We start from the raw sequence: 26,859 nt of genomic DNA, 5'->3' as shown, positions 1-26,859 counted from the left end.
ATTCAAGGAGATTACTAAATCTTGTTTTCATCTGAACATTGCACAGAATTAGAGGAATTCCCTTTGGAAGATAATGTCAAAATTATAATCGCGGGAACTAAAAACCTGACAGTCAAAAATTGGGAAAATAACCAGAGGATGATCTGGGTCCCCCCCTGAGGATGTTCATCAGAGAGCCGCTCTCTCCGCTTTCTGCTTTTTGTTTCTTTTGCGCACGGGCTCTGTCAGATTTTTTTCGACCTGCGCATGCGCAGTTCAGAGCTCCGATCAGTCCACCAGCGCTAAGCCCCGCCCACAGCGTGAATCGGACCGGAGCCGGCAAAACACATATGGGCACACTGGAAAGAGGATTCCAGGCTCGGATCTATTTGACGCCCGGATTCGGCACTTCGACTCAAAATGGTAAAATCAGGCCCTCAGTCAATTGCTAGCTTGGTGACAAGGCTAGTTACTCTCACCTCCCCTCTGTCAGTCAGCTCTTTTGTCCATGGTTGGACCAAAGCTAATAATGAACTCTGTCAGAACCCAACCTGACGCAGGTTATTGGTGAGTGTGTGCTGCTTGATGGCATTATCAATAATAACTTAGTCACTTTGCTGACTAGACAGATGGGGCATTAATTCACTGAATTGGACTTGTATTGCTTTTCTTGGACAGGACATGAGCAATTTTCCATATAGATGTCAGTGTTGTAACTGTATTGGAACAGCTTGGCTAGGAGTCCAGCTACATGTCTTTCGCGTTACAGCTGGAATGTTGTCAAGACCGAGAGCCTTTGCTGTGTCCAAGACCTTCAGCCATTTCTTGATATGGAGTGAATCAAATTGGCTGAAAACTAGCGTCTGTGATTCTGGACATCTTAGAAGGAGGGTGGGATGGATCATCCACTCAGCACTTCCAACTGAGGATGGTTTCAAATGCTTCATACTTTTGCACTCACTTTTCTTATCTACACCCTGGCAGCTATCTGGGGATATTCGCAACCTTAGTGTAATTTCTGACCCCAGATGAGTTTCCAACCACATCCATGCTATCAATAAGACCACCTATTTCCACCTCCATACCATCACCCAACTTTGCCCCTTGACTGATCTGCTGAAACATTCCAGACTTTGTTGCCTCTAAATTTAACTATTCCAATACACCCCTGGCTAGTTCCCAAAGTTCTAGCCTCCCACATTCTAATCTCAAAAAACTTGAGATCATCAAAAACTCTGCTGTCAATGTCCAAACTAGCACCAAGTCCCCTGTGTTTGCTGACTTACATTGACTCCAAATTAAGCAATGCTTCAATTTTTAAACTTCTGACCCTTGTTTTTAAATCTTTCTTTGCCATCACCCACCCCCATCTCTATAGCCTCTTCCAACCATACAACTCATTGAGATAACTATACTTGACTAATTCAGGCCTCTTCAGCATCCTTCATTTTAATTGCTGCACCATTAGTGGCCGAGCCTTCAGCTGTGAATGTCCTAAGCCCTCGCATTTCTTCCCTAAACTTCTCTGTGTATCTACTTCCATCTGTCCTCATTTAAGACATTCCATAAAGTCTATGAGTGTGATCTTACCCAGCCGCTCACGCCACGCTCCCGCTGCAGCGAGGTTCGGCGAATTTGGCGGCTAGCTGCCAAATTCTCCGTTCAATGCGGCGGGTTGGGAAAATCCCACCAGCATAAACGGTGGTAAGATTCTGGCCTACATCTTTGTCCAAGCCCGTGGTCATCTGCTCTCATATCTTCTTACATGACTCGGTGTCGAATTTTGTTTAATAACTTTCCTGTGAAGGCTGTAGAGGTATTTAAAGATCGGGGTGATGTTAATGGCATTATATAAATTCAAGCTGTTAACGAAAATAAAAATATTCTGCTATTCCTGTTAGGGGATTTGACAGCTGTTTTAAAAAAAATGACAGGCAATGTGATTTTATATATTTACTTTTAATTGTGCAATTTTTCCTTTGGGCAGCATTCTGACCCCTCTGTAAACCTGCTGATGGCAGCCGTCTATAAATAGCTGCAGTGATTTAAATCTTTGCCAACATGGCATCAGCTACAATTTAGTGAGGATTAGCCATGTTTATGTTGCTCTTTGGAGTCATGTGACTCACTGCTGCCACCCTACGTGCCAAGTGATGTAAGGGCTAATTCACTTTGTCATAGGCCCTCTGTCTCCTGAATGGCTGTAACTGGTGGGATTAGCAGGAGCTTTGCGAAACACAAGGAGACGGCTTCAGCGTAGAAATGGAAACAAAAGCCACTCTTTCTAGAAAGGCTTCTCCTTTGTTTGAAAGTGCTGAGAGTTTGCCAGGGTCTTTTCAAGAGCAACTCGGCCTAGTTTTTTTTTGCTAAATCTTTTTAGTTTTCTCACGAGCAGATTGTTAAAGTGGACAATTATTGTAATGAATATTATGGGACAGGTATAATTTTACTATAAAAATCTTCTAAAAATTGAAGACATCTTTTTCCTAATTTCTCTAGAGAACCAACTTTTTTAAAAACAAAAGTCCCCTTTGTGTGTGTGTGTGTCAGCTTTATTGTCAGTTTTGAGTGCCAAACAGCTCACTCAGTACTGAGCTGTAACAACCAGTAAAGTCCCAGTTCTGGACTTTGTTTGCGTTGTGTGTCGGTGCAGGATGAGTAGTGGATTGATTTTGGCTGCAGTACCATCCATGTTGGAATATCATTTACTCACTGAATGCTCATTCAGCCCTCATGGCAACTAGTTTGGCATAATGTTGACAGAGGCCAGAGAGAATCAGATACCATCTTCACTGTTACAGCAGATCTGTAGGCAGGGGAGGCCATATAAAGGAAGAAAATAACTTTAAAAACACAGTGCAAGCTTCTCCAATGATTCTACTGGCAAATATATATGAGCGTACAAACTAGGAGCAGGTGTAGGCCATTCAGCCCCTCAAGCCTGATCTGCCATTCAGTAAGATCATGGCCGATCTGACTGTGGCCTCAACTCAACTTTGCTTCTTACCCCCTATGTCTTTTAGCTCCCTTGTCAATCAAGAATCTAATTCAACCGTAAAAATTCAATGACCCAGCCTCCACTGCTCTCTGGGAAAGAGAGTTGTACAGACTCAGAATCATTGAATCCCTACAGTGCAGAAAGAGGCCATTCAGCCCATCGTGTCTGCACCAACAACAATCCCAACCAGGCCCTATTCCCGTAATCCCATGTATTTACCCTGCTAATCCCCTAACACTTTAGCATGGCCAATCAACCTAACACGCACGTTACTGACTCCAAGAGAAAAAAATTCTCCTCCTCTCCCTCTTAAATGGGAGAGCCCTTATTTAAAAAATGTGTCCCTTAGTCCTGATCTCTCCACAAGGGGAAATATCCACTCAGCATTCACCTTGTTTAGTCCCCTCAGGGTCTTATATGTTTCAATAACATAGCCTCTTATATACTCCAATGATACAGGCCCATAGGATAAAAAGAAGCGATGGTTCTTGCTCACATTCAAAGGCATTCATATTCTCTACACCATGTAAAGTTCCCAAAAACATGATTGTATTTTGAGAATTTATACTTGTTATACCCTACATAATTCCTCCTCCTCACAGCTCATTAAGACAGACTTGACTCTTTTGCACTGTCCTGGTGGGGTCTCTGCATTTAATGGAATCTTGCCAGGCCTACAAGAAATTAATTCAATCTCTGGATTGGGAATTTTTAAAAATTCACTCATGGGATGTGGGCGTCACAGCTAAAGCCAGTATTAGTTTCCCATCCTAATTGCCCTGAGAAGGTGGTGATCAGCTGCCTTCTTGAATCTCTGTGATTCATTTGGTGCCGGTTCATCACGGTGCTATTAGAAAAGGAGTTCCAGGATTTTGATCCAGCGACAATGAAGGAATGCGATATGCTTTCAAGTCAGGATAGTGTGTAGCTTGGAGGGAAAATTGCAAGTGGTGGTGTCCTTCCAGGTGGCAGAGGTCACAGATTTGAAAGGTGCTGTCGAAGGAGCCTTGGTGAGTCACTGCAGTGCATATTCTATATGATAAACACTGTTGCCACTCTATGTCTGTGTTGGAGGGAGTGGAAGTTGAAGGTGATCAAGCAGGCTGCTTTGCCCTGGATGGCGTTGACCTTGAATGTTATTGGAGCTGCTCTCATCCAGGCAGGTGGAGAGTATTCCAACACACTCCTGATATGTGCGTTATAGATCACAGACAGACTTTGGGAAACAAGAGATGAATTACTCACTGCAGAATTCCCAACCTCTGGCCTGTTTTTGTAGCCACTGTATTTTTATATGGCTAGTCCAGTTCAGTTACTTATCAGTGGTAATCCCCAGGATATTGATAGTGGTGGATTCAGTGATGGTAATGCCATTGAATGTAATGGGGAGATGGTTAGATTATTTTCTGTTTGAGATGGCCATTGTCTGCACTTGTATGGTGCAAATGTTATTTGCTACTGTCAGCCCAAACTGAAATGTTGTTCTGTTGTTTGCAAATGGATATACACTGCTTTAGTATCAATTGCAAATAGAACTGGACACTGTGCAATCATCACCAAACATTCCTACTTCTTACCTTGTAATGGTAGGAAGGTGGTTGGGCCTAGGACACCACCCTGAGGAACACTTGCAATGATATCCTGGAGCTGAGATGATTAGCTTTCAAAAGCCACAACCATCTTCCTTTGTGCGAGCTATAACTCCAGCCAGTGGAAAGTTTTACCCCTGGTTCCCATTGACTTCAATCTTACCAGGGCTGCTTGATGCTACTCTTCATCAAATGTTGTCTCGATGACGAGGATTGTCAATCTCATATCTCTTGAGTTCAGCTCTTTTGTTCATGTTTGGACCATGATTGTAATAAAGTCAGGGACTGAGTGGTCCTGGCAAAACCCAAACTGAGTACCAGTGAGTGGGCTAGTGCTGTTCAAGTGTCACTTGATAGCACAGTTGATGACATTTTCTATCACTTTGCTGATGATCGAGAGTAGACTGATAAGGCTGTATCTGATCACATTGGATTTGTCCTATTGACTAGACATTCCCTTACTGGTGGCGATTTGCTTTCTTGAATTGCTGACAACAAAGTTAATTACTAGACTATTTTGAAGGGAAAAGAGGAGTTGGCTAAGTTAGAGTGAGACCAAAATCCCATAAAGGTTTGACTAGGTGAGAACAGTAGATCTCCTTGCCTGAAGAACATTTGCAATCTATTTATAATTAGGGAAAACTGTGGGATAATTTTATGTTTTTAAATCGAAAGAAAGGATCTGTTATTTATTTATCACAGCACTCAAAATGTAATTGTAACAGCTCACTCCTCACACATGCTAATACGCACTGAGAAAAAGACGATTTCTAAAGATGTAGCATGCAATTACGTTTCTTAAAGGGTTAAAAAAGTTAACTTCTAAATGGTCCTTAATATGGTAGTTGAAATGTTGCAGGCCCGAAAGATTCCATCTTAATGCTCTAAAGAAAAATGAAGGTCAGAAGTTTCTGGCAATGAATTCAAACAACAGCAAGCCTCTGGCTTTCCAATTGAAGTTGTCTGGGCCCCTGTAGTGAAGATACTCTGGCAAAAAAAACAAATAAGCCGCAATTCTTTGTCTAAGGTGACTTTTGAGACAAGATCCTCCCTTTGGCTTCCCTCTAGTCTTCATTTCCCTGACTGACCTGCCCTGACTTCTTATTGTCCATGTGAATTAATAAGATACTTCCAGATATTTCTTATTACAAGCCAGTTGCAGTCATATGACACCAGTATCGATGTTTTCCATTTTCTGCACAATGAGTTGACGGCTAAGCAATGCACTGCACAATGGAGGGTTTTTGCTATCTCATTAAGATTCCAGCTCTGATTAGCCACTGAAATTTCTCTTCCGTTGAAACAGTGACAGGCAGTCACTCAGTATCTGGGAAGGCTATTTGCATTTTAATTTACTTCCCAGAGGTACAGTCAGACATGCCTGTCTCTGTCTAAGAAACCACAAAAGATGTCAAGTGACTCTTTGGAGAAATGTTTGTGAAGATATAGGCCCTGATGTTACCGGCACTCCTGCCCCGGAATTGGGGCCGGCAAGGCTCGCAGAACGACATTCTCCATTGGCCTCGAGCGTGATCTTACGAGCCTCGGGCAGGCGTGCCGGTAAAATCCCATCCATAGTGTCCATGTCCCATTATGTTTTTTAAATGTAAAGTGTCCATCTCCGAATAAACTTTCCGGACATATGACATGACCATAACAAATTTCCTGACAATCAGAGGCTTTGTGGTCTTTGTGGTCACTTCTTTGTGATTAGCTTTCTATCGTTATATTTTACCTGAATTCAAGTTACCAAACTTAGATTAGTATTTGTGTTCTCGATATTGTTGATCTCTGAATTATTAGTCCAGTGATATAACCACTGCCCAATCCTGCCCAGTTATATTGACAAGCATCACTGAAAATGTATGAAATAACGCTGGAGCTGAAGGCAAATTACATTCTAGTCTATAGAGATAGATAGAAATGGAGGTTATGAACTCTGTCAAATGAATCTGTAATGTCCAGTAGGGGCATTCAAGTTTGAAAAGACCTTTCTCTTCCAACTGACCTGGATTTGCTATCAATTGAGAAGATGATAATATGTTTCTCCAAAGACACATTCTCATTTAACTTTAGATTGAGTCCACAGAATTGCAGTCAATGGCATTTGGTTTTGAGATATTAACTACCCTGCAAGCTGGTTTGTAGGTTTCTGCACTTCTGCACTCCCTCAACCCAGTCCAAAGATGTGCAGGTTAGATGGTTTCGCCGGATAAAGTTACCCCTTAGTGTCCAAAGATCTGTTGGTGAGATGGATTAACCATGGGAAATGTGTGGGGTTATGGGGATAGGGTGGGGAAGAGGGCCTGAGCAAGGTGCTTTGTCAGGGAGTTGGTGCAGACCCAATGGGCCGAAAGGCCTCATCTGCACTGTAGAGATTCTATGATTCTTTCCATTCAAGTCAGTCCTTCATTCTATTTTGCTATGAGAAAAACTGAGATATTTCCGAGGAACTGATAGTGAAAATAGCTTGAAGTAGGTTTGAGTTTAATATTCCATTCACCCAAAATCTTTAAGGCACTTTGGGTTACTCTGCAAATTGGAAGAGTGCTTCATAATACAATTTTGTTTCTGTATTTTTCCCTCTTCTGTATCTGATGTATGTCTGCCTGCCTTTCTCTAATTAATGAGACACTTACTCTTGTTGTCACTTTTAAACCTTAGCGTGACTTTTGCAGGGTACAGTTTTACAATCTGAGCATTATCTCTTTCTATCGTTGTTTTCATTCTTTCTAGATCCACTGCAAAATTATCAGCTGCTTTTTTTCTTTCTGGCATATTTACAAAAGGCACCAGTACCTATAGTATTTTGTTTCTCTAGCCATAGGTAACACCTGGGATATTCATCACAAGTTTTTGATTTGATTTGATTTATTATTGTCACATATATTAGCATACAATGAAAAGTATTGTTTCTTGCGCGCTATACAGACAAAGCATACCATTCATAGAGAAGGAAACAAGAATGTGCAGAATGTAGTGTTACAGTCATAGCTAGTGTGTAGAGAAAGATCAACTTAATGCAAGGTAGGTCCATTCGAAAGTCTGATGGCAGCAGGGAAGAAACTGTTGTTGTGTGGGTTGGTATGTGACCTCAGACTTTGTTTTAGTTCTTCTGTGGTCTTCATTCCCCTTCTATAATCTTCTTTTGGAATATATTTTGATTACTGCGTTCATTTTTCCAGTCTCTAATAGTCTTCCTTTTTCAATTGATTGATACTTGACTTCCTTACCAGCTACAATCTAATCACTGTTCAGTGAGACTCCCTTTCACATAAGTTATTGCATTATTGAGGGTCAACTTGGGATCTCAATATAATCTTTTAGGCAGTGTCTTGCCTTCTGGACCCAATGCAGTATGATCACAGATCATATTTCTATGACAAATGCCATATTCAGACTAGCAGTGGAAGGTTATAGTGAAAGAGTCCATTATCCGGGTTTATTATATTCTCTTTATTTGAACTCATCTTTCATGAAATTGTGACTTTACTCGCAATTAAAATGTTTTTTCAAATTAATTTTGTGTGGCTTCATGATCAGACAATTGAAAATAGTGCAAAATTTTGTCCGATTTCCACATCAAACAAATATATTAATATATATTAATGTGAAGCAGTGCCTATATCCAATGAATAGGGATGTCAGAATTTACAGAGGGACATTGATAGGATGCAAGACTGGGCGGACAAGTTGAACCCAGATAAATGCGCGTGGTCCATTTTGGTAGGTCAAATGGGATGAAGGAGTACAATATAAAGGGAAAGACTCTTAGTCCTGTAGAGGATCAGAAGGACCTTGGGGTCCGGGTCCATAGGACTCTGAAATCGGCCCCGCAGGTGGAGGAGGTGGTTAAGAAGGCGTATGGTGTGCTGGCCTTTATCAATCGAGGGATTGAGTTTAGGAGTCCGGGGATAATGATGCAGCTATATAAGACCCTCGTCAGACCCCACTTGGAGTACTGTGCTCAGTTCTGGTCGCCTCACTATAGGAAGGATGTGGAAAAGATTGAAAGGGTGCAGAGGAGATTTACAAGGATGTTGCCTGGATTGAGTGGCATGCCTTATGAGGATAGTCTGAGGGAGCTCGGTCTTTTCTCCTTGGAGAGACGAAGGATGAGAGGAGACCTAATAGAGGTGTATAAGATGTTGAGAGGCATAGATCGGGTGGACTCTCAGAGGCTTTTTCCCAGGGTGGAAATGTCTGCTACGAGAGGACACAGGTTTAGGGTGCTGGGGGGTAGGTACAGGGGAGATGTTAGGGGTAAGTTTTTCACACAGAGGGTGGTGGGCGAGTGGAATCGGCTGCTGTCAGTGGTGGTGGAGGCGAACTCAATAGGGTCTTTTAAGAGACTCCTGGATGAGTACATGGAGCGTAATAGGATGGAGGGTTATAGGTAGGTCTAGAAGGTCGGGACGTGTTCAGCACAACTTGTGGGCCGAAGGGCCTGTTTGTGCTGTAGTTTTTCTATGTTTCTATGTTTTCTAATTAAAAAAACCTGCATTCAATTCTATCTCCTTACTTAAAATTGTTTCAGACTTTAATTGTTCAGATTATTTAATCCATCTTGATCATTCTGCTGACTCAATAAAATCAAACTAAATTGATGAATTTATATGGCAGGAGATTGTTTCTGTGATTTTAAGATTTCCGTTTAATGATTTCTAGTTTTTCTTTTGCCATATCTGTCTTGTATTGAGAGCTTAACATTCATTCCCAGTTCATAGAAATCATAGAAATCATAGAAATCATAGAAACCCTACAGCACAGAAAGAGGCCATTCGGCCCATCGAGTCTGCACCGACCACAATCCCACCCAGGCCCTACCCCCATATCCCTACATATTTGCCCACTAATCCCTCTAACCGACACATCTCAGGACACTAAGGGCAATTTTAGCATGGCCAATCAACCTAACCCGCACATCTTTGGACTGTGGGAGGAAACCGGAGCACCCGGAGGAAACCCACGCAGACACGAGGAGAATGTGCAAACTCCACACAGACAGTGACCCAAGCCGGGAATCGAACCCAGGTCCCTGGAGCTGTAAAGCAGCAGTGCTAACCACTGCGCTACCGTGCCGCCCAGTTGGGCTCAGTTTTCAGAAGATTGAATTTTCTTTTTAATTAAAGAACAGAATCTACGTCCACCATTTTTTTGTGAATGTTCAGTCTTGGGATGTAGACATTGCTGGCAAGGCTTGAATTCATTAACCAGCAGTGGTATCTATGGAAGTTTGATAACTTTGTGGTTGTTAAGCCACTTCAGAGGGCAGATAATAGTCAACCATATAGAACCATAGAGATATTTACCTCACAGTCAAAGACTATTTGGCCCAACAAGTCCACAATATACTAATGAAACTGGAGTCACATGTATTCCAGACTAGCTAAAGAAGCTGGTTTGTTTTCCAAAAGGTGAAACACTTGGTTCTTTGTTTTGACTGTTCGATAACTTCATGATTCCTTATACTGATAACCTTTTATTTCCAAAATGTTTTTAACCCAGTTTAGATTTTTATACTTCCATGCTGGGCTTTGATCCTACTGTCTCTGGATCATTAGTGCAGGTCCAACATATTACAGATTTTAAAAAATGGACTAAGAAGCTTCCAAAAGTATTCTGATTTACGGTTTAGTGATTAAAAATCATGGAGTTACACATCACAAGATGTCGAACATTTAGAACTGAGATGAAGAGAAATATCTTCATTCAAATCTTTGGAATTCTCTACCAGAGGATTGTGGATGCTCAGTTAGGGAGACTGACACTGAAATCTTGCTGTTGCTATGCCGGCAGGATCTTACCGTCCAATCGACAGTGCACCCCTGCCGCTGGTTTCCCGGCGTTGAAGGGTGCATTCAACGGGAAACCCCGGTGACAACAGCAGGACTATAAGAGTTCATGAGCGCGCTGCCTCCCACCACCAAACACGCTGCAAAGAAGGAGAAAAATCCTGCCCTGATAGATTTTTTAAGACTCTGAGGGGATTTGGAGATCAGACAGGAAAGTGGAGTTGAGGCCGAAGGTCAGCCTTGATCTTATTGAATGGCAGTGAAGATTCAAGTAGCCATATGGCCTATTTCTGCTTCTGTTCCTTCTATTCTTCGACTTTTTTTCTCCACACTCCTCCACTGCTTCCACTGTCCTTTCTTTACATTACTCAGATAATAGTATCTACCCCGCAAGAAAAGAAAGGAAACAATGTCTGTGTTGTGTGCACAATACATTTTTGAAGTTGATTTTAAAACATCTAATTTGTTCTTTCCTTTGGTCCATTCTAGAGCATAGATATGGAAAACTCCTCAGTAGCCTCTGCCTCCTCAGAGGCTGGAAGTAACCGTTCCCAGGAGATAGAAGAACTGGAACGATTCATTGACAGCTACGTCTTAGAATACCAGGTTCAGGGGTTACTCACAGACAAACCAGAAACTGATGCAGACAGTGAAAAGACACCGCCAAACTCACAGGTATGTGGTAATTTCTGGACTATATTGCCAAGTCAGCGCAAGAGGATAATATTGAATACTCCTGTTTGAACGCGGTTGTTCCATATTGTTCTTTTGTTATTTGTGCCCATGGTATGAGCTGCAGGCTACAGTTAATTAGGTAAAATGCCATGACCCACAATGCAAAATCCAGCAGGTAAAAGATAAAACTAAGTCGATCAGAAAATCATGGCTAGATGACAACAAGTTTGGACTTAAAAGCCTATATATTGTAGACTGAAGAGAATAATAAAGGGGGTAAGGGCTTGCATAGTTTTGAGATCCTGGGAACAATTGCTTGTAATAATCATAGTAGGAACTTTTCTATTCATTCGTGGGCCATGGGCGTCACTAGCTGGCCTCCATTTATTGCCCATCCGTAATTGCCCAAGGGCAGCTGAGAGTCAACCATATTGCTGTGGCTCTCGGGTCACAGCTTCTTAATTCCAGATATTTTTATTGAATTCAAAATCCACCATCTGTCATGGCGGGATTCCCTGGTCCCCAGATAGAACATAGAACATAGAACAGTACAGCACAGAACAGGCCCTTTGGCTCACGATGTTGTGCCGAGCTTTATCTGAAACCAAGATCAAGCTATCCCACTCCCTATCATCCTGGTGTGCTCCATGTGCCTATCCAATAACCGCTTAAATGTTCCTAAAGTGTCTGACTCCACTATCACTGCAGGCAGTCCATTCCACACCCCAACCACTCTCTGCGTAAAGAACCTACCTCTGATATCCTTCCTATATCTCCCACCACGAACCCTATAGTTATGCCCCCTTGTAATAGCTCCATCCAACCGAGGAAATAGTCTTTGAACGTTCACTCTATCTATCCCCTTCATCATTTTATAAACCTCTATTAAGTCTCCCCTCAGCCTCCTCCGCTCCAGAGAGAACAGCCCTAGCTCCCTCAACCTTTCCTCATAAGACCTACCCTCCAAAGCAGGCAGCATCCTGGTAAATCTCCTCTGCACTCTTTCCAACACTTCCACATCCTTCTTATAGTGAGGTGACCAGAACTGCACACAATATTCCAAATGTGGTCTCACCAAGGTCCTGTACAGTTGCAGCATAACCCCACGGCTCTTAAACTCCAACCCCCTGTTAATAAAAGCTAACACACTATAGGCCTTCTTCACAGCTCTATCCACTTGAGTGGCAACCTTTAGAGATCTGTGGATATGGACCCCAAGATCTCTCTGTTCCTCCACAGTCTTCAGAACCCTACCTTTGACCCTGTAATCCACATTTAAATTAGTCCTACCAAAATGAATCACCTCACATTTATCAGGGTTAAACTCCATTTGCCATTTTTCAGCCCAGCTTTGCATCCTATCTATGTCTCTTTGCAGCCTACAACAGCCCTCCACCTCAACCACTAGAACATAGAACATAGAACATTACAGCGCAGAACAGGCCCTTCGGCCCACGATGTTGCACCGACCAGTTAAAAAAAAAACTGTGACCCTCCAACCTAAACCAATTTCTTTTCGTCCATGAACCTATCTACGGATCTCTTAAACGCCCCCAAACTAGGCGCATTTACTACTGATGCTGGCAGGGCATTCCAATCCCTCACCACCCTCTGGGTAAAGAACCTACCCCTGACATCGGTTCTATAACGACCCCCCCTCAATTTAAAGCCATGCCCCCTCGTGCTGGATTTCTCCATCAGAGGAAAAAGGCTATCACTATCCACCCTATCTAAACCTCTAATCATCTTATATGTTTCAATAAGATCCCCTCTTAGCCGCCGCCTTTCCAGCGAAAACAATCCCAAATCCCTCAGCCTCTCCTCATAGGATCTCCCCTCCATACCAGGCAACATCCTGGTAAACCTCCTCTGCACCCTCTCCAAAGCCTCCACATCCTTCCTGTAATGTGGGGACCAGAACTGCACACAGTACTCCAAGTGCGGCCGCACCAGAGTTGTGTACAGTTGCAACATAACGCTACGACTCCTAAATTCAATCCCCCTACCAATAAACGCCAAGACACCATATGCCTTCTTAACAACCTTATCTACTTGATTCCCAACTTTCAGGGATCTATGCACACATACACCTAGATCCCTCTGCTCCTCCACACTATTCAAAGTCCTCCCGTTAGCCCTATACTCAACACATCTGTTATTCCTACCAAAGTGAATTACCTCACACTTCTCCGCATTAAACTCCATCCGCCACCTCTCGGCCCAACTTTGCAACCTGTCTAAGTCTTCCTGCAAACTACGACACCCTTCCTCACTGTCTACCACACCACCGACTTTGGTGTCATCAGCAAATTTGCTAATCCACCCAACTATACCCTCATCCAGATCATTAATAAATATTACAAACAGCAGTGGCCCCAAAACAGATCCTTGAGGTACACCACTTGTAACCGCACTCCATGATGAATATTTACTATCAACCACCACCCTCTGTTTCCTATCCGCTAGCCAATTCCTGATCCAATTTCCACTACTCCACCAATCTTGGTGTCATCAGCAAATTTACTGATCCACCCTTCAGCCCCCTCCTCTAAGTCATTAATAAAAATCACAAAGAGCAGAGGACCAAGCACTGATCCCTGTGGCACTCCGCTAGCAACCTGCCTCCAATCCAAAAATTTTCCATCCACCACCACCCTCTGTCTTCAATCAGATAGCCAGTTACCTATCCAATCGGCCAACTTTCCCTCTATCCCACACCTCCTTACTTTCATCATAAGCCAACCATGGGGGACCTTATCAAACGCCTTACTAAAGTCCATGTATATGACATCAACTGCCCTACCTTCATCAACACACTTAGTTACCTCCTCAAAAAATTCAATCAAATTTGTGAGGCACGACTTGCCCTTCACGAATCAGTGCTGACTATCCCGGATTAATCCGCATCTTTCTAAATGGTCGTAAATCCCATCCCTAAGGACCTTTTCCATCAATTTACCAACCACGAAGTAAGACTAACCGGTCTATAATTACTAGGGTCATTTCTATTCCCTTTCTTAAACAGAGGAACAACGTTCGCCACTCTCCAGTCCTCTGGCACCATCCCCGTGGACAGTGAGGGCCCAAAGATCAAAGCCAAAGGCTCTGCAATCTCATCCCTTGCCTCCCAAAGAATCCTAGGAAACATTTCATCAGGCCCAGGGGACTTATCGACCTTCAGTTTATTCAAAACTGCCAGTAAATCCTCCCTCCGAACATCTATTTCCTCCAGCCTATTAGCCTGTAACACTTTCTCTTCCTCAAAAACATGGCCCCTCTCCTTGGTGAACACTGAAGAAAAGTATTCATTCATCACCTCGCCTATCTCTACTGACTCCATATACAAGTTCCCGCTACTGTCGTTGACCGGCCCTAACCTCACCCTGGTCATTCTTTTATTCCTCACATAAGAGTAAAAAGCCTTGGGGTTTTCCTTGATCCGACCCGCCAAGGACTTCTCATGTCCCCTCCTAGCGCTCCTAAGCCCCTTTTTCAGCTCATTCCTTGCTAACTTATAACCCTCAATCGAGCCATCTGAACCTTGTTTCCTCATCCCTACATAAGCTTCCCTCTTCCTTTTCACAAGACATTCCACCACTTTCGTGAACCATGGTTCCCTCACTCAGCCATTTTCTCCCTGCCTGACAGGGACAGTTTCCTCCCACACCCCAAAGATGTGCGGGTTTGGTTGATTGGCCATGCTAAATTGCCCCTTAGTGTCAGGGGGATTAGGAGGGTTAATACGTGGGGTTATGGGGATAAGATATGGGTGGGATTGTTGTCGGTGCAATGATGGGCTGAATGGCCTCCTTCTGCACTGTAGGGATTCTATGATTAAATATTGGGAAGACTGAAGCCATTGCTTTCCATTCCTACTCCCAACTTCATTCCCTACTATTGACTCCATCCCTCTCCCTGGCAGCAGACTAACATTAAGCCAGTCTGTTCACAACCGTGGTGTCACATTTGACCCTCAGATAAACATGCAACTTCATATTCATGTCATCACCAAGGCCTCCTATTTTCACTTGCGTAACATCGCCCGTCTTTGGTCTGTCTCAACTCATCTGCTGCTGAAACCCTCGTGCAAGCCTTTGTGAACTCCAGGCTTGACTATTCTAATGCACTTATGACTGGTCTCCCACAGTTTTATCCTCCATAAATTTTAAAGTCATCCAAAGGTCTGCTGCCTATGTCTTAACTCACAGTAAATTCCATTCCCTTATCAGTCCTGTGCTCGCTGATTGGCTTCCAGTCAATCAACAACTTGACTCTAAGATTCTCATCCTTGTTTTCAAAAATCCTCCTCCCTATCTCTGTAATCAATTCCAGTCTCACAACCCTCTGATATATCCGAACTTCCCTAATTCTGCCTCTCGCACTTAATAGATTTTCATTGCTCCACCAGATAGACAGCTATCTAGGTTTGTTGATGTTACAAAGTTAGGTGGAAATGCAAGCTATAAGGAGGACGCAAAGAGGTTGCAAAGGGATATGGACTGGTTAAGTGAGTGTCAACAAGGCAACGGATGCAGTATCATGAAGTGTGAGGTATTCACTTTCATTATCTGAATAGAAAAGCAGAATATTTTCTAAAAGCTGAAATTTGTAAAAATTGATGTTCAGAGAGACATAGGTGTGCTACAAGGGACAAAGTTATTGTGCAGGTACAGCAAGCAATTAAACAATTACATTTCATGTTGTCCTTTCTTGCAAGGGAATTGGAATACAAAAATTAAAACATCTTGCTACAATTATATGGCGTTTGGTGAGACCACATTGAGAATAGCGTGTGCAGTTTTGGTCTCCATATTTGGTCTCCATATTGGCCTCAATGTATTTCTCACCTTCAATACTGGAAGGAAATGGCTACTTCTCCGTGGGGACTGTTTCACTTCCTTTCAAAATTGCCTTCATCAGCTTTCTCTTCAAATAAAGAATCACCAATAATCCCTGGGCTTTACAATGTTCCTTCTTTCTAATGTTCCTCAGCTATCCAGAGTTCTTGAATACATTATTGCTTTTTAAATACACCCCAATTCCTACTTCCACCTTCTGCCATTTAAACACTCACCCATTCCACTGATGCCTCCAAATTTAACTTTCCAGCGTTCTCCTGGATGGCATCCTATTCATTACGCAACTTGAACTTCAACTTATTCAAAACTCTCCTGTATGTATGTTATCCTATGTCCGGTTCTGCTTGCCCATCATTCCTCTCCCATGCTGATCTACATTGTTTCCTGGTTCACTAATGCCTCAAATTTAAAATTCCCATTGTTGCATTTAATCTATTCACAGTCTTGCCCTTTCCTATCGGGTCCTCCAGTCCCCTGAACTCTCTGCTTTTGTGACTCTGGCTCTTCTGTACTGATGGCTCTGTCTGTAGCTCCCCTGGCCTCAGCCTCTATAATTCTTTCCCTAAAACAATTCACTTTTTCACCTTCCTCTTCTTCTTTAATTCTCTCCATGAAACACACCTCTTCGGCCAATACTTAGGGTTTCCTCCACGCTAATATCTCATTTGTTTGTCTCTCTATATTTGTCTAATTTGTGCTCTTGGAAATGCCTTGGAATGTTTTACCACATTGTTATAGATTTTGTCATATAGCACAAAATATGACTCTTCTGCCTGTCCCAGTATTTTGAAAGAACCAGACAATTTAGGCCCATTCCTCTGCCCCTTCGTAGCGCTGCAGTTTCAACCATTTCAAATGTGTATCAAATTCCCCTTTGAAAGTTAATATTAAATCTGTTTCCAATATTCTTTCTGGCCTTGCATTCTAAATCGCAAATTCCAGATCAAAACTACTTGCTTCACAAACTTTCTCCTCATGTTGCCTTTGGTTCCTTTCCCAATGTCTTAAATCTGTTACTGACTCTCCTGCCAATGGAAAGTTTCTGAATATTTACTTAATCAAATACTCAAAACACAATCATGGAGTTGACCATAGGCCAAACTTGCTTTCTGGTTGCAGAGCAGGGTCAAGGGGCCCAATGGCCTATTCCTGCTTGTAATCCGCATGTTTGTATCGATTGATAGCTTCATCAATGGTGACATCCCTGCAGAGCGCACTACCAGGGTATGAGAAGTTTTCTATTGCTTTGGGACTGATACTATGAATAGTAATATCCAGTGCTTCATAGCAGGTGCTTGGTGCTGGCTGGAAACATGGCCTTGGTCTCGGAGACACTGATTTGGAAACGATGACTGGAATTTTCTGATCATTCACGCCAGCGGGATTTTCCCATCACTCTGCAGTGAACGGAGATTTGGCTTGTCACCAAAATCTTTGTCTTTGCTGCAGCAAATCTTTGTCTTTGCTGCAGTGTGAATGGGTAGTAAGATCACGCCCCAAGGATTTAAGCAGCAGTTGAGAATTTGTTTGCCATAGTCTGGATGTCTGCCTTGTTGTGGGCAGCTAGGACTTGGTCATCTGCATACAGAAGCTCTAGGGTAACTGTCTGTGTAACTTTGTTGGAGGCACGCGATCTCTGAAGTGATTGAAAAACATCCCTGAACGAAATCTAATGTTGATGCCTTCAGGCATGTCCCTGGTGGATTCCTCAGGCATTGCAACAAGATGGGAGATTGAATAGTTGGGGAGCAATAATGCATCCTTGCTCCACGCCGCTGGTTACTGCTCACCTCAGGCAAACACTAAAATAAAAGCAAAATACTGCGGATGCTGGAAATCTGAAATAAAAACAGAAAATGCTGTATGAAGGTCTGGCAGCATCTGTGAAAAGAGAAATAGTTTTAATGTTTCGAGTCCACATGACTCTTCAAGGCTGAAGAGAGGGAACCTCTCCGGGAGTCGGGGAAACCACAAAATCTGCCCATTACTTTATTTTTGAGAAACTTGGAATGGCTCAGTGTGTAAAGAAGAAAGACATGTATTTAAATAGTGCTTTTCATGACCATGGAACAACCCAAAGTGCTTTATAGCCAATTAATTACTTTTGAAATATAATCACTGTTGTAATATAGTAAAGGAATGCATTGAATGCTGGTATACCTACACTGGGTACTTTGTTGAACAATCATCTGTTTTGCCCACAGTGGAATGAAGACTTTACAGACACACTAAATGTAAACTGGTCCTCCCCAAAGGAGAAGAACTCCCGCAAACAAATCAATCAGGTAAACTGTCAGTTCAGTGCACAATACCTTGTGTCAGTACACAGCAAGGATCTGTGGGGTACAGAATCAACACTGAGGAGTCAGTATCAACCAGGTCTCACTGAAAGGCAGAATGACAAAAATTGACTTTTCCAAAGTTTACAGAAAATGAGAAATGTAGGGGAAAATCTAATTTGCAGTAACTGTGCACTGGGAACGCCTAAACAAATTATTTTTGTCAATATTCTCTTCAAGGTGTCTTCCAACTCAATCAAAACAGGAGTGTAAAAATACTTTGCCAAGACCGGGTTTGAAAAGAAATGGGGCCACTTAAATATCAATTTGGTAAGAATTGGGGAATCCTAAATGTATAGTTTCAAATGTGGCTGTTCTGTCAGTTCAGGATGGCACGGCGGCACAGTGGTTAGCATTGCTGCCTCACAGCGCCAGGGACCCGGGTTCAATTCTGGCCTCGGGTTACTGTCTGTATGGAGTTTGCATGTTCTCCCCGTGTCTGCGTGAGTTTCCTCCGGGTGCTCCGGTTTCCTCCCACACTCCAAAGATGTGCGGGTTAGGTTGATTGAACATGCTAAATTGCCCCTTAGTGTCAGGGGATTAGCTGGGGTGAATATGTGGGGTTACGGGAATAGGGCCTGGGTGGGATTGTGGTCGGTGCAGACTCGATGGGCCGAATGGCCTCCTTCTGCATTGTAGGGATTCTATTCTATAGATTCAGTGGACAAATGATCTCGGCTGGGGCAGTGATAAGAGTGCTACAAGTGACTCTGTGCTGAGAATGTGGCGAGAGGTTAATGACCCTGACTTCCCATTCTGATTGGTTATGGCATGTGGACAGGACCAAGTTGTAAAGACACACACAGGAAACAAAACTAGTGGGCATTTGTGTTGTAGAATGGCCACTTCACCAATGAAGCCATCCATGGACCCATACCTCAGCAATGAGTCACTGTGTTGAGGAGGAAGAGCAGAGAAATAAACAGATGTTCATAACCTTCCCTCTGTTCACACTGCAGAGAAGTGTTCAAGCACTGTAAGAACAGCATAATAGCATCAGATACGCTCGGAACTTAGCGTGATGCCAAGCAGCCACGGAATTTATTTTCATCTATACCAGACATCAGTAACTTGAGCTGGGTTGCCCCATCTGCATATAGTGTTGAGAGACAAGAGAAGGAAAAAAATGTTTTGAATTCTTTTGCTAACCTCATAGAGACAGCACATGGTTCCTAATCAGATTGCACTGAGGCAGCTTTCCAAAAATGTCACCATTCAAAACTCAATTAAAGAAACAGATTGGGTTTAGCACCCAAAGAAAGCAGTTCCTGGAGAGGGACTCTGCTGTTATTTGAGCATGCATTCTTCGAGTGTTGGTGTAGAAATCGCTGTGGCACCCCGAAATCTGGAAAGAAAAGAAGATTGTGAAGCAGCTTTTCATTAATAAATTGATCCACTTTGTCAGGGAACTTCGCACAGATGTGTTCTACACGATCCTAGGTTCTGAATCGAAAGTCACCATGACCTATTTCTTTATAGCAACTCCAGATGCAGCATAAACTGGAATAGAAATCCACACAAAGTAGAACGGTTTCAAATTTAATTCCTAGTGTGTATGGAATAAGCGGTTGTGAATCAAGGAAGCACTACTTCTGGACTCCCTACTGCGGATGAGAAAAATCAGGCCAGATTTCAGGATGTACTCGAGGATTTTTGAAAGGACCTCCCATACAATTGCAAGATTAATGTTCCACTGCTTACAGTATGCGCACAATTTTTAATTTCCGTCTATTTTTGACTTTTAAGATCCAGATGAAATATTAAAATATTCTGAGCTCTGAATGTTGGTGCAGATTCTGTTTGCATTCCTCTGATAATATGAAAAATAGTAGGGAAAAATATCCCAAGATATTCTGTAAGTATATTAACGGGAAGAGGCTAACCGGGGAAAGAGTAGGGTTCATTAGGGGCCAATCTATGGATGGAGCCAGAGGACATTGGTAGAGTGTTGAATGAATACTTCAGAACTGTCTTCACCCAAGAAAATGAGGACATAGTTTGGAATTCAGGGAGAGAGACTTTGAGGTTCTTGAGCAAATTGGCAGAGGGAAGGACAAAGTATTGGAGATGTTGGCAGAGGGTGGTGACGTCTGGAATGCACTGCCTGGGAGGGTACATTCAGGACTATGGGCCAAGTGCTGGCAGATGGGATTAGATGGGAGTTCAGGTGTTTCTAATGTGTCGGTGCAGACTCGATGGGCTGAAGGGCCTCTTTTGCACTTTATGATTCTATGAATGTTTTTTAGAAGTTAGTCCACTTCAGCTTGCCTTGTCACTTCACTCTTTCAGATGCCACTCCTCAACTCCCTTCTGCCCCTCTGCTTCATTGCTCTCTGCTGAAGAAGAAACGTCTTGTGGTAACAAAGTGAGATATAAATACTTCAGAGTTAGTAGCCACTTGAGTGCCAGGTAATATTCCCATCCTTATGAAAGGAAAATTATGTCTGACAAAGGCATTCATTAAGAGTCCTCTTAAAGATCACTACACAAGCGCTCCTTGTGTTGGGGTGATTTATTAGCATGTATAGAATATTAGCGAACTAATAGTTTCGAAGAATGAGTGGTAGTCATGTTGAAACACAAATGGTTTTGAAGGGTAGATGCTGAGAGGAGTTTTAACTTGTGATGGGATGTAGAACTAGGGAGCGTAGCTTAAACATAAGAGATGAAAATGACGAGGAATTTCTTCTCTGAGGGTCGTTAATCTTTGAAATTCTCTTTTCTTGAGAGCAATTCAGGTTGGATCATTAAATATATTCAAGGATGACTTAGACAAATATCTGATTTACAAGGAAGACAAGGGCTATGGGCGGGGGAGCAGTAAAGTGGACTATAGGCCACAATCAGAGCAGCCATGATCTTACTGAATGGTGGAGAGGCTCGAGGGGCCAAATGGCCCATTCCTGCTCCTATTTCTTATGATCAATGAGTGTTGAACAAAAGAAAGCCCAACTATCTCCCACTGACCTTTGATATGTCCCCCAAACAGCCATATCCTCTAGCTATGAGCATCCTGCGGATATTGTTGAGCAGAAACTTACATTACCTTGCCAATATTAGTCATGGCTGCAAAAGCAGGACAGAGGATTATGTCACTTTGCGACTCAAATCCTCCGCAATTTGCAAAGCTCAAATATCACCAGCCACCTGGATGGGTGCAGCTGCATTGATGCTCAAAATGCAACGACATCCTGGATAGAGCAGTTCCATGCTGCCCAGCTGATTAACCACTCTCGCTGTTGCATATGTAGAAAATACTGCAGCAGCTCATCAAAGCTTTAGACAAAAACTCCCCTCCCTCTGAATTCAACCACCAAGAAAGGACAAGTGAAGCCATTGCTTGGGAATGCCGTTACCTTTAAATTCCGTTCCCTTCCAGCTGTCCTGGTGAATATATATTGTTGGTCACTCACTATCGTTGATTCTAAATCCCGAATTTCTCTCCCTAATATCATGAGAGCACCACCAACTTCTGAAGCTAAAGGAGAAAACCCACCAGTCTCCTCTCGGCAATGTCAACCTGACTAGAATCTCCCACATCCAGAGAACAAATTAGAAAATTACATCTTTCTGTAACTCTTTATTTTAAATTTCAGTTTAACTGAAGTTTCTATAAACTATAAATGAAACACAGGACTGTTTGCCCTTTTTAAATGACTTTTATAAATTATACATTTTGTTTGAAAAAACACCTGGAGGTTACTGCAGTTGTGATGAAAATGTATTCTGGAATGGTCATTTACTTGGCCTCAGTTCTAAAATTGAGTGTTAGTCGGAGCTCTTTTAAAAAAAAATTACTTGCAGATTGTTCCCGCTGGGTGTCAACACTCCATCACAGTAAATACTGAAATATTCAGCTGCGGAAACCAATGATACAACAGGCTCAGCAATAGCCACATGCGAATGAGCTGCAGGAAACTCCATTGTCCTGAAAATACTCATAGAATCATAGACCCTTACAGTACAGAAGGAGGCCATTTGGCCCATCAAGTCTGCACCGACTCATACCCAGGCCTTCCCCGTCACCCCACGTATTTACCCCATTAATCCCCCTAACCTATATATCTTGTGACACGAAGGGTCAATTTACCATGGCCAATCCACCTAACCTGTACATCTTTGGACTGGGAGGAAACCGGAGCACCCAGAGGAAACCCACGCAGACATGGGAAGAATGTGCTAACTCCGCATGCACAGTCACCTGAGGCTGGAATCGAACGCAGATCCCTGGTGCTGTGAGGCAGCAGTGCTAACCACCGTGCTACCGCGCCGCCCCATAAATGAAAACATTCTTTTGATTTCAACCTCTGTTAAAATCAAAGCTGTTGTTCAGGTGATGGCCTCCTGCTCATGCCCTGACAAGTCTGAAAAGCTGGAAGGAACTCAGAGACTTGTACTCCTGTTGTTCTTTACCAATGGGAACTAGCAGTGAACAGTGACAGAATGATACTTGAAAATGAATCCGAGATGTTGAAAGGCAATGCTTGAAGAAAAATATATTTCCAGTAGCTGAGAGGTCAAGTACAAGGGGTCACAGATACAAGAATAAATACAAAAGAGCAGATGGCAGGAGAAACTTCTTTATAGAGAGTGTATGGAATTCATTTCAAGGTTGTGGGCTTTGAGACAGAAACAATGAGCTGAGTCTTAACTCTGAGAAAAGTGCCAGGTGAGGTGTTAAAATTCAAAAAATCTGAAACAGGAGCTTAACCCACCCACTTTTGATTTTAACAGGGACGGCACAAGGGACAACCAATCTGAGATGTGGGTTGATTATTTAAATATTATAAGGGTTGCTCACCTTTATTCCAACAGTTACTCTACTTTTAACATCAATCTGATTTATTAAGCTACCGGAAACCCAACAGTTGAAAGAAGACCAGAAGGGCGGGGTCCATGATCTAAGAGTCTTTGCAGCTCTGGAATTCCCTCCCTATACCTCTTCACCTGTCTACCTCGATTTCCTCCTTTAAGAAATTTCTTAAAACCTACCCCTTTGCTCAGCTTTGGAGGCTAGGCTGAGTTATTTGTCACCTAGCTAAATGTGAGGCAAACTAATTTATTAAAATTCTTGAAATATTTGACCAGTAACTTAAACCATACTCGTGAATTTATAGACCTCAGCCACAAAAACGTCTGTAGCTGGATTTCAGGCATGCGAACAACAATTTTTATAGGTTCCAGAGAAAAAGTAAACCAAATTCCTTCACATCATTTGGAAATAAAAACTAAATATTGAAACTTGCAATAAGAACCATTATTGGAAATGCAGTAGAGGACAGACAGTTTTAATGAAAAGTCCATCTAGAATGCTGTCTGACAAGACTATAGTCAGGTATTCATAGAATACACAAACCAGTATATGTTTACTCTTGGAGCCTGAAGCTTTGATGAGCTTCATAATGCAACAGTGAATTTGCTGCCTCGAGGGAAATTTCTGCCACTTCATTTCTTAATGATCTTTTTGCTTCAGGTCCCACTACAACTTCTCTTCGAGTCTGCCGTGTTGCTGTGGGAGTAAAGTCAATGCGATGAGATATATGTGGGAATTCTTGGCCCAGCCCCATCTGACTGTGGGCTTCCACTGGAGATGGAAACGGAAGCGGGTGGGCACTAAAAATAGCAGCATCAGCCAGTGTGCTGATTTCCCCAGCTCCATTCCATCCCTGGGTCATTTTCCTGGAGGTGGGGGAGAGAGGCAGCAGGGCTAGTCACTGCATGTGGTTGGTAGCTAATTTGGTTTGTTAAGAGCCGCTTGAGGCCGATTAAATATCCAAGCAGCTGTCTCTGGCCACACCCCATCTTTTCACTAGCTCACCTGGCTAAACTTCCTCTAAGGCTCCCCACCAGCCTAGCCCTGAACTCACATTTTTCTCCATTTTCTCTCCTGTCTCCTCTTATGCCCTCTCTGAGCTCATCTTGTCGATAAAATATATGAGTTAATGGAATAGTTATGGTGATGAGTAGGTTAGGCCATCAGCAGTCATGTCTTCGAGACTCTACAGGAAAGATGTGCCTATTCAATAACTCACCTTGTATATGGTGAACATAGTGTAAATAAACCAGACGTTCCTCAGAAATCAATTTGGCAAACTGATCCCAAATCTAGCCACCAACCAGATTCTTTAAGGAATATCCTATGACAAGGTCAACCGTGGTTCTAAGGCATTGAACAAATCGCTGCTTTCCAATGTTTTAAAGAAAGGCTGGTCTCTGCGGATGTGCTGCCACATTACAACCCAGCATTGCCCACAGTGGTGGCTGCCGATGCATCCTCAACTGGCTTTGGGGCTGTTTTCATCCAACTCTAGAAGGAATCATGTATACATTTCCCCCAGAGTGTTGTCAGAAACAGAGCAACTCTACGTAGAAGAGGAAGAAGTGGCTGCCACATGGGTCGTTGAGAGATTTTCTGACTATCTGATGGGCTTACCTTTCCACGTTGAGACTGATCACAAACCATTCAATATCCTCAAATTCCAGTATACTTGGGGGAGGTATAGTGTAATGAGTTAATAGAATAGTTATGGGAATGTGTGGCCATGATGTAGTATTGACATCAACAGTCATGCGCTAGTGACTCTGTACAGCAGACAGTGTAGGCAGCACTCAAGAGACATGTGCCTGCTCAGGAGCCCACCTTGTATATAGTGTACATAATTTCAATAAACCAATTTGAAACAGCTGCTCGAGTCAGGCTACAGTTTATCCAAATAGGATACATTATGCCACCTATATATGAAACAAGACCTACCTCTTGTTCCCTGGATTCTATACCCACTAAACTGCTGACCACCCAACTAATTACTCCTCCTGGCCTGCATCTTAGCTGATGTTATTAACAGATTTATCTCTTCAACCATCGTGACCCCTCTTCTCAAAAAACCTTGACTGCTCCATCCTTGTAAGCTCCATCTCTAATGTCCTATCCTCTGCAGAGTCCTTGAACATGTTGTCATCTCCCAAATCCATTCCCATCTTTCTTAGAATTAGAACATAGAACATTACAGCGCAGTACAGGCCCTTCGGCCCTCGATGGTACGCCGACCAGTGGAACCAATCTAAAGCCCCTCTAAGCTACACTATTCCAATATCATCCATATGTTTATCCAATAACCATTTGAATGCTCTTAATGTTGACGAGTCCACTACTGCTGCAGGCAGGATATTCCACGCCCTTACTACTCTCTGAGTAAAGAACCTACCTCTGACATCTGTCCTATATCTCTCACCCCTCAATTTAAAGTTATGTCCCCTCATGCTAGCCATCACCATCCGAGGAAAAAGGCTCTCACTATCCACCCTATCTAATCCTCTGAGCATCTTGTATGCCTCTATCAAGTCACCTCTCAACCTTCTTCTCTCCAACGAAAACAACCTCAAGCCCCTCAGCCTTTCCTCATACGATTTTCCCACCATACCAGGCAACATCCTGGTAAATCTCCTCTGCACCCTTTCCAACACTTCCACATCCTTCCTATAATACGGCGACCAGAACTGTACGCAATACTCCAAATGCGGCCGCACCAGAGTTTTGTACAGTTGCAGCATGACCTCCTGGCTCCGAAACTCAATCCCTCTACCAATAAAAGCTAACACACCGTACGCCTTCTTAACAACCCTATCAACCTGGGTGCCAACTTTCAGGGATCTATGCACATGGACACCCAGATCCCTCTGTTCATCCACACTACCAAGTGTCTTACCATTAGCCCAGTACTCTGTATTCCTGTTACTCCTTCCAAAGTGAATCACCTCACACTTTTCCGCATTAAACTCCATTTGCCACCTCTCAGCCCAGCTATGTCCCTCTGTACCCTGCCATTTCCCTCCGCACTGTCTACAATTCCACCGACTTTAGTGTCATCCGCAAATTTACTAATCCATCCTACCACGCCCTCATCCAGGTCATTTATAAAAATGACAAACAGCAGTGGCCCCAAAACAGATCCTTGCGGAACACCACTAGTAACTGAACTCCAGGATGAATATTTCCCATCAACCACCACCCTCTGTTTTCTTACAGCTAGCCAATTCCTGATCCAAACCACTAAATCACCCTCAATCCCATGTGTCCGTATTTTCTGCAAAAGTTTACCCTGGGGAACGTTATCAAACGCTTTGCTGAAATCCATATACACCACATCAACCGCTTTACCCTCATCCACCTCTTTGGTCATCTTCTCAAAGAACTCAATAAGGTTTGTGAGGCACGACCTACCCTTCACAAAACCGTGCTGTCTATCCCTAATCAAATTATTCCTTTCTAGGTGATTATAAATCCTATCTCTTATAATCCTTTCCAATACTTTGCCCACAACAGAAGTAAAGCTCACCGGTCTATAATTACCAGGGTTGTCCCTACTCCCCTTCTTGAACAAGGGGACAACATTTGCTATCCTCCAGTCTTCTGGCACTGTTCCTGTAGACAATGACGACACAAAGATCAAAGCTAAAGGCTCTGCAATCTCCTCTCTAGCCTCCCAGAGAATCCTAGGATAAATCCCATCTGGCCCAGGGGACTTATCTATTTTTATCCTTTCCAGAATTGCTAACACCTCCTCCTTATGAACCTCAATCCCATCCAGTCCAACAGCCTGCATCTCAGTACTCCCCTCGACAACA

At 43.0% G+C, this 26,859-nt stretch overlaps 1 protein-coding gene across 16 annotated transcripts in view; it reads left to right on the top strand.

Moving 5' to 3' along the window:
• ctif (CBP80/20-dependent translation initiation factor) overlaps positions 1-26,859 on the top strand; it is a 268,061-nt gene that overhangs the window by 83,338 nt on the left and 157,864 nt on the right. For all 16 annotated transcript variants that reach the window (XM_078222542.1, XM_078222468.1, XM_078222532.1 and 13 more), the window contains 2 exons: positions 10,851-11,036; positions 18,100-18,180. In XM_078222542.1, coding sequence (XP_078078668.1) covers positions 10,860-11,036; positions 18,100-18,180 — 258 coding nt within the window. In that variant the 5' untranslated portion in view covers positions 10,851-10,859. The remainder of the gene's footprint in view (positions 1-10,850; positions 11,037-18,099; positions 18,181-26,859) is intronic.

This window comes from Mustelus asterias, chromosome 1 (genome assembly GCF_964213995.1).
Source record: "Mustelus asterias chromosome 1, sMusAst1.hap1.1, whole genome shotgun sequence".
Taxonomy (NCBI): Eukaryota; Metazoa; Chordata; class Chondrichthyes; order Carcharhiniformes; family Triakidae; genus Mustelus; species Mustelus asterias.
Note: the sequence above shows the minus strand (reverse complement) of the source record. Positions and strands in the feature narration are given on the sequence as shown.